We start from the raw sequence: 13,124 nt of genomic DNA, 5'->3' as shown, positions 1-13,124 counted from the left end.
AGAGTATTTCCTACCTAAACAGTATAGAATTTGAAGGCCGCTTTCTCCTGGGCACTTATGTAAATAAAAAGATGTTCCCAGGAAGATTTGATTTCTAATCTCAGATATTTGAAAAAGCTTTTTGTAAATAAAGATTGCTACTTTTGAGAGGTTTTAACTCAGTTACACACACAGTCATCTACTGGATGCCTGGCTGGGTAAAAATGAAGGGATGATGTGAATTTGGAATGATATGTGTACAAGTCAGTAGTCATCCTATCAGGAATGAAAACATCATTCAGAGTAGCAGCTTCATGGGGTCTCAGTTTGGGAGCAGTTACCACAGTTCCTCTCATCTCAGTGACAAACACTGAACAGAAGACAGTTGGGCATGTTGCATAAGTTTCTTGCTGTGACAGATGGAAATTTCTGTAGATATTTTCCTGGCATTTTCTCATGTGAAGGAGCTGGCAAGTGATAAAAGCAGTTAGCCCCATCTTAGCCCACCATTGCCGCATTGTTCCAGGCTGTTACACAATGATAAGATGAAAAACTATTGTGTTCTCCCCACTTTCATCTTAAGTTGTGGTTTTTTTTTAGCTTTGCTTGATATTATACCCTTTGATCATCATTTGGAAGTGTGTCGCCTTGCCTACTCTTCCCACCGAAGCCCCCTACCTGCCCCACTCCCCACATGGAAGGGCCCACTGGTTTCAGAACCCCAGCGTGAAGGTCCGGAGAGATGATCCGGACAGCTCGTGGCTCAGTCCTGGTACCTCAGTGGCTACAAGGGGGCCTGGTTGTAGCTGTATTCCTTCAGACCTCAATGAGAGATAATTGCTCTGAAAAACTAATGACTACATACTGTTAAGGTACCCATGCATACCTACCACTCCCCAAGTTCACGGTTACTGGTATACGTCAGTGTTGCATTTCACCCATGCAGAGAGGACCATAGGACAGAAATGATAGTACAGTCATTGCTTAGGACACAGAGGCAGCTTATATTAAAATCCCTACTTTTCCAGGTTCAAAACACTTTCAGATTCTATTGTGAAGGCAGGCTTCACCATGCCCTGTCCGCAAAGGCTGAAGAGATCACTTCCTTGGCAGCTCATGATACCCATGCGGTGGTGTTCACCTTGGTTGGCCTTCCGCTTGTTCCCACTGCCCCAGGGCCAGGGGTGCCTCCTCTGCAAGGATGTACTTATCTGGGCTTTTACCTTAGAAATGACCAGACTCCTCCGCAAACAAGAAACTAATTGAACATTCTGGGCTTTTTTAAACGATGATGCCTGGGGAGCATTCAGTATGACTCATCCATCCCCCTACGCCTTATCTCTCCCCAAGTGGAGCGCTGGGAAAAAAGGCATCAGCTGTAGGCAGGTGACTCACGGAAATTTTTGCAGTAAACCAAAAAGTTCGCTGCCTAAAATCTGGTGCTTCTGTGAACAGTGCTTCTGTCGTCTCTTTAAACTTGGGTCATTCTTAATGGCACGCTCATTGGGGGCGAAACTGATATGGTTTGGGTCCTATGCTAGTTCTTATTCCTTAAGTTCTAATTCTTTTATATTCCCATTTATAAACGTGGACTGTGGTGTCTACTCAGGAGGCTTTCGGGACTGCTAATTGAATGGGAATGTAACATTTATTTGTTCATTCATGCTTTTTTTTCAGCAGCCCTTTGCCGAATGCTTGTTTATGCCAAGCAATGTGGTAGACCCTAGAGTCCCAGAAAGAGGATGTGACTCCTGCTCTCAGGGAGCATGTAGCATGGTATAGGGAAGAGGCGCAAGACAAATTGTTAAAATACACAGTGTTTAAAGTTTGGGGCACAGAGGGAGTGCATAGGAGGTATCTTACCCAACTGGTGTAGGTGAGCAGAGACTTCTTTGAAGAGGACGGGGTGAGGGCCACATGCTCCACAGAAGCTCAGTGAGTACACAGAGCAGGAATTGTTGGAGATTTGTGGATGGTGAGGTTGGCTGGGATGTAGGCAGTGTGTAAGGAATTGACTATATCATATATAAAAATTAACTCTCAGTGGTTCATAGAAAGTGGTAAAAGTCTATAACTATAAAACTTCTAGAAGAAAATACAATAGAACACTAGGGCTAGGCAAAGACTTATTAGACTCAACACAAAAAGCACAGCCCGTGAAAGAAAAATTGATAAATTAGACTTCATCAGATTTTTAAAATTATGTTCTTAAAAATACACAGAAAATGAAAAGAGAAGAAACGGCATGGGAAAAAATGTTTACAAGGCATGTATGTGATAAAGGACTTGTGTCCAGAATACAAAAAGGACCCTCAGCACTTAAGCTGGGCAGAAGGTTTGAACAGACGCCCTGCCAAATACATACAGTTCTCAAGCACCTAAAAAATGCTTAGTATCTTTAGTCATTGGGAAATCTAAATTAAAACCACATGAGCTGCCACTCAACGCTTATTAGAATGTCAAAAACTAAAAAGATTGATCATAACAAGTGTTGGTGAGGAAATGGAAGAACTGAAACCCTCCCCACTGCTGGTGAGAATCAATGCGGTACAGTCATGTGAGAAAATACTGAGGCAGTTTCTTACAAAGTTAAACAGATGCTGCCCTGTGATCCAGCCATTTCCTTCCTAGTTCTTTACCTAGGAAAAATAGAAGCACATGTCCATGAAAGACAAATGTTCATAGCAACTTTATTTGTGATAGCCAAAAACTAGAAACAGCTCAAATTGCTCAACAAAAGGAAAATGGATAAATACCTTGTGAATACAAGGGAACACTTAACTCAGCAATAAAAAGTAACAAACTAGTGCTACACACAACATGAAGGAGTCTCAAAGTAATTACACAAAAGAATAGATACTGTATATCGAGTCCTAGAAAATGTAAACTAAATCTAGTGACAGAAAGATGAGAGGTTGCCATATAATGGGGTGCAGGGTTTATGGAAGAGGGAGGAACTGCAAAGGGTACAGAAGCAAGAAAAACATTCGGGGTGGTGAATATTTTCATTATTTTGATTGTGCTTATGGCTTCACAGCTACATATAGATGTCAGAACTTACACACTTCAAATATGTGCAGTTGTATATCAATAAAGCTATTAGAAAAAGATCATGGGGGGAAAGAGAATTTAGAGCCATTAACTTTTGAGCGTTTTTCTTTTTTTGCCTTTTGTGTGTGTGTGTGTGTGACCGAGTCTTGCTTTGTCACCAGGCTGGAGTGCGGTGGCATGATCTCGGCTCACTGCAACCTCTGCCTCGCGAGTTCAAGCGATTCTCCTGCCTCAGCCTCCCAAGTAGCTGGGACTACAGGCACCCACCACTGCGCCTAGCTAATTTTTTGCATTTTTAGTAGAGACGGGGTTTCACCATGTTAGCCAGGATGGTCTTGATCTCTGGACCTCGTGATCTGCCCGCCTCAGCCTCCCAAAGTGCTGGGATTACAGGCATGAGCCACCGCGCCCAGCCTAACTTTGAGCTTTTTACTTCATTGAAAAAAAAAAAAAATATATATATATATATAAACATATAATTACTCTCTTTAACTCATTTGGACTTTTCATCTAAACATCCTCTGTTTGCACAGTTCTGTTAGGTATGGTATGTTTCTACCTTGAGACATTTTGTGAATATCTAGTGAAACACCAACATCCCAGCTGACGAATGTTGTATCTGACTTTCTAATTGAGAGGAAGGGGTGAATAAGGCAGGATGGGATGCTGGGGTAGGAGCTGGAAGAAGACATGGTATCAGGTTGGGTTTTGGCAGGATACTGTAATTGTCTAGGAGCCTTGTCTGTACAAGGAGCCTTTCCATCAAAACCCTCTGCATGAGCCACAGTCAGCATGTAGTTTGCACATGCCCACCTCCAAGGTGGCACACAGCTGCTCTCTTTTGGCTAACAGGTTAGCCCAGTTTGCTGCAGACCAGAGTCTACTTAAAATGAGGTGGCTACTCTCACAGGTTCACGTTCATCCATGAACAGGCTCTCGTTCAGTACTGTGCCTACCCTCCCGTCACCAAGTCTGTCCCAGTCCAGATGTCACCTGAATAGGAAGTGCTAGGGGAGTATTTAGCATCTCCTTATGACAATCCTTCACCATCAAACAGAGACAGTTACCAAAGATACAGTGTTTTCCTTTTCATTCTGTCTTTTGAGGAGAGAGACCCCTCTGTGTAACCTGTGAGGATCAGTTTCCTTGCCGATGCTTCTCCCTTCCTCTTTAATCCACCCCTTTCCCCCCTTACACCAACCCTGATGAACCTTTTCTCCAGAGGAGTCTCTTCGGGGACCAGGGTACGCCTCCCATGCACGTTGTCTTCTAACAGCTTGTGTTGACTCCTAACTAAGCTGGCTGATTTCATTACAACCAGCTCACACCTTGGTTGCAGTGATTTCTGTGGCCTTATTTATATAACCATATATCTCATCACTCTTTATATTGTGTATTGAAGTACCACTCCTTTTTTAAAACTAAAAATCTAACAGCATTTATTCTCCAAAAGACCAACCAACTTGTTCATTTCCATTAAAAAAAAAAAAAAGTGTGACTAGCAAAAATGTTTTATGCTAGAAATAGTTTTAACCATACTGACAGCAACTAAAACCAAAAAGATGAGGTGCAAAGTGGGGTGGGGTGAGGGATGGTGAGCATTTGTTGGGTTTCTGGTATATTCCAGCACCATACTAGGTGCTTCATGAATGTGATCTGGCATCTTCCTCCACACACTTTTAGGAAGCTGTTAATGATGTTCATTTTGCACCATAACAAGGAAACGGAAGCTTGGAGAGGCTAGACTCTGCCTGTGCTTCCCCACAGTCAGGAACCAACCGGAAGGGCGGAGACTTGAGACCTTGGCACCAGGCTACCCTACCTCCTCAGCCAGGGGATACATTACAATTAAATGACAGCTATTTTCCCACCTCCGCTATATACCCAAGCAGTGCTCAGATTAAATGGGGGGATGTGGGAAAAAACAGAAGCCACTTGATCTTTGCATGTGTGCTGATTTACAGATCAAAGAAGGCTACAGGAAGTTAGGCTAACACCCTTGTTGCAGCGTTTCCCCCAAATTTCACTAACCACGTTCTATCTGGATCTTGAAATGTGGTGAGGTTCCTTCCAGTTAATCACAAGAAATTGTCTCTAAGACCCTGTATGAAAAGTATTCAAAGTCATTTATTTCTCAACGCAGAGGTTCCCGTGGATGAACGCACCCATTCAAGTTGGGTTAGTTGGCTTCTGGTGAGTAGAAATTACTTTTACATAATTAATTTCTTTTTAAAATATAAATACACAGCGTATGAAAGGTGACTGGGTAATATGGGATACAAATTTTGAAAATGAGGCCATCTCAGAGCGTCTGGAATGCATGGCCCCAGATAATTAAATAGAAGTAAACTGTCTTTAGAGAAACCTACAACATGGGGGCTATTCGTGTGAATCTTTTTTAAATCGTTTTATCTCTGTGACTTTTCCATTATTTTGGCAATCCTTGGTGATAAAACTTACACAAACAGGACTGATTTTTGTTAGACAACACAGAACATAATGCTCTGAAGAAAGAAGGGATTGTTGTAAAATAGAAAAATAATCTGAAAAGTTAACCATTTTAAATGGTCTGACCTTTTTGTTTTTTTTTTTTTTTTAAGTTTGGTGTTTGCTACACCCCTGTGTTGTGCCCTGTTTCCTCAGAAAAGGTATGTATTTGTTATTCTTCAGAATAATCATGAGTTTGAATCCTAAAAACCAATGGAAGGTGCAGGTGCCATTATTCCATTTCATTGGCAGGGAAGTTGAGACTCAGACACTGAAGCCAGGGTCTCTAAAAGGAAGGGATGGAGGCAGAAATCAAACCCACATCTGTCTAATTTCAGATGTACCCAGTTCTTTTCTACCCCCCTTCCATTAAATTTGAAAACGCTTTATTCTTTTATAAGAATCAGATTAACTCTGGTGCAAATTTGCTTTTATGAAAATTTAAAATATGGTCCAATCCATTGGCAAATGCATCTGTAATACAGATAGGATAGGATGTAAGTTCCGCCCCCAGGGACAGCAATTATATGCACTTAGCTTAGGTGGTTGGTATATTTGCTTCCCTTCTTCCCACTTAGTTTTTTGCCTTAAAAGCTTTCTTGTGCATGCCTTTCATCACAAGCTGCCCTTGAATCCTGCCTTTGATGTGAGAACAGGACTAACTGGCATTAAATCGGCATTTTTGGCATCAGGTCTCCAGCCTGCTCTTGACCTGACACCAACACGCAAAGCGGCGGCATTTTGTTGTCTGTCGTTTTCTGTAAGTGTTATCAAGCCCCTTGCCATGGTAATACCCTTTCCTTCGTGGGCCAGTAGGTCCCGAACATACGGTCTTTAATCCCCTAGCCTTGCGGAGTCGGTTTTGGATGAAGTGCCTGTTCTAGAACTAATGCGGTCACATCCCTCTACGTGATGGAGAACTCCACCTTGTATCTGCTCTCCCGCTCTGTCTCCGACCCCGCTGTTTTTGAATAGTCATTTAAACCTCATGGACAGGAGCCCTTCATCACCTTGGGCCTGCTGAGGAGCCCCCCGTGAAGAGGGCAGGACCTTCAGAACTTGCTCTGGGAGCCTGATTCAGATGAATTTCCTCATCTCTACAGTGGGATAATGATACCTGTTTAACTGCACAAACCCCAGAGTCTTGGGGCTCAACCTGAGAATGTCCATATCTGTAGTATGTGGGCTTATGAACACTGGTGTTCAGCAGCTGACCTTGATTTAGCAATTTAGACTTAGAGCATGTAAAATGCCGAGGGGCGTGCCTGATACCAAGGAAACGCCTAAGAAATGTAGCTGTCATTAGTTTCAGGTTGAAAAGATTTTAGATTTGAAAACCCATAAACTTTCTACTTTGGCCTTGATTTTTTTTGAGTGCTGCGAGAAAAAAATATATATATAGTCTAACATTTATTTTTTAAGATTCATTTAAACTCTAGGTGTAGAAATGAAAAGCTTTCTGTAACTACTAGTGTCCTCAGGTCAAGGCCCTCAGAAAGCGTGTGGTTTTACATTTGTGAAACCAATGGTCTTTTGTTTTACTGTATTTTAAAATAACTTCTTAGTCTGTTTTGTTGTTTATACATTGTTTGTATGTTTGGCTTCTTCAGGTCTTTGGCTCCTCAGTTTCATAGAGTAGGATTAATAATATTCCTTGGCTCGTAACATAGTATCCTCATTGATACAAGCATGACCCTGTTTTCCTTATTCTTATTTTATTTATACTAGTAATATAATGAACATCTACAAATTCAGTGCCCAATGAGGCAGGAGAATCACTTAGACCCAGGAGGTGGAGGCTATGGTGAGCCAAGATCACGCCACTGCATTCCAGCCTGGGCAACAGTGTGAGATTCCATCTAAAAAAATATATATATATATATATGTCTCCAATAAGTTACATCTTATAGACTCCTCCCAACCTGTGTCCCTGCCTCCCCTGCAGATTTAACCACTATGCTGAATTTCATGCTCTTGCATTTTATATTTGTGTGTGTATCTTTAGTTTGTCTTCTTAGGAACTTGTTAGACAAGGGTGTCACACTATCATAAGATATATAGTCTTCTAGTACTTGTTCTTTTTATTCAATATCAGAACTAAGATTCATCTACATTATTGTGTGTACCTGTAGTCCATTCGTTGCTATTGTTGTATCATAGTGCATTGTATGAATGCACCACAGTTGCCCATCTCCCATGTGAACAAGTGATAATGAAAACATTCTTTATTAACATTTTTGAGAAGCAGCAAATGTGTTGCTTTGAGAGATATTTATAGCTTTAAATGTTTATATTTTGAATAATAGATAAAAATCAATGCACTAAATGTCCAACTTAAAAAAAGCACAAAAGAATAAACATCAGAAAAGAAGGAAGGAAGGAGATTAAGATCAGAAATAAATAACAGAAAGAGTAGAGGATCAACAAAGTGAAAACTTGGTTCTTTGAAAATAGAAACAAAATAGACAATTGTCTGGTGAGATTAATCAAAACAAAGAGAGAGAGAAAAGCACAAATAATATAAATGAAAAAGAGGCATAACTGTAGATTCAGCAGTGGTTAAAAGTAATATCAACATTATACCAATAGATTTGAAAACAGGCAAAATAGACAAATTTCTGGAAAAAATATTAGCAAAGCTGAAAAATTAGAAAGTCAGAATAAGCAAGATAATCATTAAGGAAGCTGGAGCAGCATTTAATCTTCCTCCTACAAAGAAAACACAAGAAACAGGTAGTTTTATAGGTAAGTTTTTCCAGCTGTCAAGAAACAGATTATTCCAATTTTAAACAAACTCTCCTGGAAGATAAAAAAGAGAATACTCTCCATCATCCACCAAGGTTTGAATAACTTTAATTCCAAGATCAGACTTGGGCCTTTAACATACATTCGTAGTAATTACAGATACTTAGAGATCAATGGCAAAACAGAAGGACCAAGAGGCGGCATAGCAGGGCTTTGGGATCAAGAAAGATCTGCCTTCAACATCTCAGTTGCACCTCAGGTTTCCTTACCTGTACAATTATGATAATACTGGACTTCTAGAGTTTTCATAAGGATTAAAATGCATAATGTCTGGCCCAGCAAATGAGCAATAAGTCATAGCCATTATCATTACCATCATCAACGTCATCATTGAGTAAAATTACTCAAAGACCCACTACATAAGCAATAGCCATCGTGGGATTTTTTTTTCCTACCTTTTTTCTATATTTGTAATTTTTAAAATTTGTTTTGCATATTTGAAATATAAACTTGTATCCTGACTTTTTTTTTTTAAGCTTACAGTCTATCACATGTCAACTATATTAACTACCAATTTTTTTATTGTTTTTTAGAGACAGGGTCTCACTCTCTTGCCCAGGTTGGAGTACAGTGGCACAGTCATAGCTTACTACAGCCTTGAACTTCTGGGCTCAAGCAATCCTCCTATCTCAGCATCCTGAGTAGCTGCGGCCACAAGCATATACCAACACACCTGTCTTATTTTTTATTTTTATAGATACAAAAATTTGGGTCTCGCTAGGTTACCCAGGCTGGTCTCAAACTCCTGGCCTCAAGACATCCTCCTGCTTCAGCCTCCCAAAGCTCTGAGATTACAGGTGTGAGCCACTGCGCCCAGCCTCAAATTTTTTTTAAACTAATTACATATCAAAATATTAGCAGTTTTTCTGGTAGATATTCTGGACAATTTTCTTTATACTTTAATGAGTATGCGTTTCTCTCAAAGAATAAGCTTTAATATATATATGCCCATAATACCTTCAAATACATTCTTAAGCACTTAAAGACTAACAGTAGTTATCTCTCAGTGGGATTGTAAATGTTTTGAGGTTTTTTTGTACATTTTAGTATTTTCTGAAAATTTTTCAATAAGCATGTATTATATACAGTAAACAAAAGCACATTAATGTAGGCAAATTATTGATGTTATACATTTCACTGACTGCATATATCTTTTTTTGTCAGTGGTGAACATTGCAAATGATTGATACTGTTTTTCTTAGGAAGTGGTATTGCCACAAATGGTTTTTCCAGCACCAGCAGGGTCTGCGAGTGTCATCACCATACACTCTTGCCAGCAATAAAAGATTTCACCTTTTAATAATATGAGAGGGAAAAGTTGGGTGTTGGGTTCTTAAGATGCGTTTCTTCCATTATGAGTGACAATTTTCTGAAAGGAACATGATCTCGTTTGCTAGCCGCATGAAGCATTTCTCCAACAAGACCCACTGCACCAGTACTGGGATCTCCACACCTGTGCCTTCTCCACGCTCTTTCTAGGTCCTGATTCTCACCTCTGCCTGTGTAATAACCCTGTCATTTCTCCCTTATCCCAGTTCCATGTCTGTGACAAGCTTGGAGGCCGAGTTGCAAGCTAAGATCCAAGAGAGCCATCCTGAATTGCGACGCGTGTACTTTAATAAGGGATTGTAAAGCAAGGAGGAAACCTCTGCAGCTCATTCTGCCACTGCAAAGCTGATGTAGCCATGCTGGTGAGAAAAATCCTGTTCAACCTGGGTTCTCCCAGTTACAGAAACCTTTTAAAGATCCACATTCGCCTTTTAGAATAAAGCTGCTACTTTAACAGAGCATCTGGCATGGGCCAAGTGCCTGATACTCCCTTACATTGAATCATGTTATGATTTATAGAAATACCCTTCCTTTAGCTTTTATAGTCATTGTTTTTCAAAGACAGTATATCAGCCCTCACCCAGAGTTTTAAAAAAGTACTAATAGACATAGAATAGGTGCTCAGTGTATAGTCAGTAAATGTTCTATTGATTATCAATCAATGAAAAGAGAATCTGTTTAAAATATTGAATTTTCATCTCACTCCCATTCCAAATCAAGGAGATCTCAGCAGTGAACTGGGAAAATACAAAAGCTCTCGGCTAATCTATGAAAATGTACCCCGAAATATTAAGGGCAGTTTGCTTCTAGTGTGGGGACTGTGCTGGCCCAATGAAGGTGATGAAGTTTTTGGATTTGGAGGGTGAAAGCTCCTTCACACCCCTTCCAAAAGTCAGTCACGGACCACTGCAACATGCCTTCCCTGCTGGATCATTCTATACATTCAGATTGTGGGTGGATTGCCTTGGTTGACTTTTAATTTACTGTTTTATGTTCTTATAAAGATGTTAATCTTACCTTGCAGTTATTGACTTTATATTCAGTTATTTACATCAAATAATGAAATTACTGAAATGTACAAATGTCAAATTTTGGAAGTATATTCAATACCAATGCTGTTGTGAGTGGGCTGAATCTAGTTCATTGGTTTTTTTTTTGGTAAGAAGTGAGACTACAGTTCCAGCTACCTATATGTCTTTTCTTGTCATCCTTATAGATCTCTTTGGCTTTCAGAAAGATACAGTGATAGTGTGTATGAATCAGTCACAGTGAATTTTACTTGAATATTGTATGTTGCATTCCACTTCATTTGAAGATAATGAAATGTACCACTGTTTACATCATCTGTAGTGATGTCACAGATAATATATTTAATATAACAGATTATGTTTCAAGTCTGTAGATGTCTAACGTCATAGACAGTCGGCCCTCTGTATCCATGAGCTCTACATTTATGAATTCAATCAAGTTTGGATGGGAAATATTTTTTAAAAAGATATAAAATATACATAACAATGAAAAATAATACAAATTTAAAAACCAATACAGTATAACAACTATTTACGTAGTGCTTACATTGTATTAGGTGTTATAAGCAATCTAGAGATGATTTATCAAGTATACAGGAGGATGTGCCTAGGTTATATGCAAATACTGCGCCATTTTGTATCAGGAACTTGAGCATCCGCGGATATTGGTATCAGAGGGCGGTCCTGGAACCAACTACCCACGGATACTGAGGGGCGATGTTTCATGAAGTGTAGATCATTGTATTCAGAGATTGTAAGTGAAAAAATATATAGAAACTATTTAGTTTTGGCAGAATTTTTTTTCTGACAATGTGACCAGACTGAATTTCCTCATAAAGAAAAAATGGCGTGCCTTGTGTCTGTGTTTCTCTTTTCTCTGAAAGGATTAATAGATCTGAAGCTTTGGGCCACTCAGAGCCTTCCTTGATGCTGCCAGAATCTTCTCATTTAGATTTTTTGTCTTAAACCATTGGAAGCAAAACGGCTTTCCCGTGACACTCTGGTCTTGGACAGGTTCTGTTGTCCTCGACGCATCTCTTTAAAAAGTGGTAAAAGCCTGAAATTCAGGGCAGATCTCCATAAGGTGCTGAAGGGACTCTTATCGTAAGAAGCTAAGGCACTGCTGCCTGCCCCAGGTGTCCTGCTCCTCTCAGAGTCCTCCCGGCACCAGGTAATCTGTAGCTCTGTTTCAGAATGTTAACCTCCAGTGAAGAGCTCATGACTGGTTAGAAGACTGACAAACTAACCAAAATTTTACACACTCCAGCTATGTGTGTTAAAAGTTATAAAAGGAATGGCCAGGCGCGGTGGCTCACCCCTGTAATCCCAGCACTTTGGGAGGCCAAGGCGGATGGATCACCTGAAGCCAGGAGTTTGAGACCAGCCTGGCCAACATGGAGCAACCCTGTCTTTAAAAATACAAAAAATTAGCCAGGCGTGGTGGCGCACACCTGTAATCCCAGCTACTCGGGAGGCTGAGGTAGGAGAATCGCTTGAACCCGGGAGGCAGAGGTTGCGGTGAACCGAGATCGCACCATTGCACTCCAACCTGGGCAACAGAGCAAAACTCCATCTCAAAAAAAAAAAAAGATTATAAAAGGGATGATGAACATGGAGCTGCGTCTTTTTAAACGTTGTTTTTTGATGCTTCAGACTCTTAATGATTTTATATAAAGCTATCAACTGTGTATGTTAATCACGGTTTATAACAAAGAACAAATAAACCAAGATTGGCAATCCTTGCCGATCTTTTAGAAATACCCTTTCTGGAGAAAAAAAAATCCACATGAAGTGCAATAAGCTTGTAAAGCTAAGTAGTTATTAATATTTCTATTAACATGATATAAAGGATTATGATTGTAAGTGTTTACTGACTGGCAGTTTCTATTTCAGTATTAGCACAGTGTCTTGCCAGTGTTGGAGGCCATGTTCAACTGGATGAAATGTTAAATAAACTCAGAATGAAAATAAATTCTCTCTTTTATTTGTACATAAAGGATAAAGCAGTTTGTATGTGACAATTGATGGTGCTTTTCATTCAAACTTAATATCTGCAGTACCATCAGCAACTCCTAATGAAAAGATATTTTTGTATTTTGCCTTTAACAAGAAACATATTTCTATTTTGAGCTACCAGTCTTCCACCTTTTTGAACCTCATATACATAGAGGCACACCCACCGCCCCCCCCCAAACCCCAACGACAGTGTGATTCCAGGAATATTAATGACGGGCATGGGGGATGGATTTTGGCCTTAAACTCTGATGGCCAACACCACTGCACATGACAGTGATGTAAATGCGCTTTTATATTATTGATCTGATTCTAACCTGGAACTGCATTTACTGACAAAGTCTAAATTAACCTAAGATTGGGGAGTGCCTTAATAAAAGACTTGATACGGACCGGGTGCAGTGGCTCAGGCCTGTAATCCCAGCACTTTGG

At 40.0% G+C, this 13,124-nt stretch overlaps 1 protein-coding gene across 8 annotated transcripts in view; it reads left to right on the top strand.

Moving 5' to 3' along the window:
• Window positions 1-12,651, top strand: part of SFXN1 (sideroflexin 1) — a 52,077-nt gene extending 39,426 nt beyond the window's left edge. For 6 of the 8 annotated variants that reach the window (XM_023185118.1, XM_023185122.1, XM_023185123.1 and 3 more), the window contains exons 9-11: window positions 5,174-5,223; window positions 5,631-5,678; window positions 9,858-10,585. In XM_023185118.1, the coding sequence (XP_023040886.1) occupies window positions 5,174-5,223; window positions 5,631-5,678; window positions 9,858-9,954 (195 nt within the window). In that variant the 3' untranslated portion in view covers window positions 9,955-10,585. Of the gene's footprint in view, window positions 1-5,173; window positions 5,224-5,630; window positions 5,679-9,857 lie in introns of those variants that run through there. The other 2 variants (XM_023185117.2, XR_002725005.2) reach the window with 2 other exon arrangements.
• The last annotated feature ends 473 nt before the right edge of the window (window positions 12,652-13,124 follow it).

Source organism: Piliocolobus tephrosceles, chromosome 4 (genome assembly GCF_002776525.5).
Source record: "Piliocolobus tephrosceles isolate RC106 chromosome 4, ASM277652v3, whole genome shotgun sequence".
NCBI classification, from domain to species: Eukaryota; Metazoa; Chordata; class Mammalia; order Primates; family Cercopithecidae; genus Piliocolobus; species Piliocolobus tephrosceles.
Note: the sequence above shows the minus strand (reverse complement) of the source record. Positions and strands in the feature narration are given on the sequence as shown.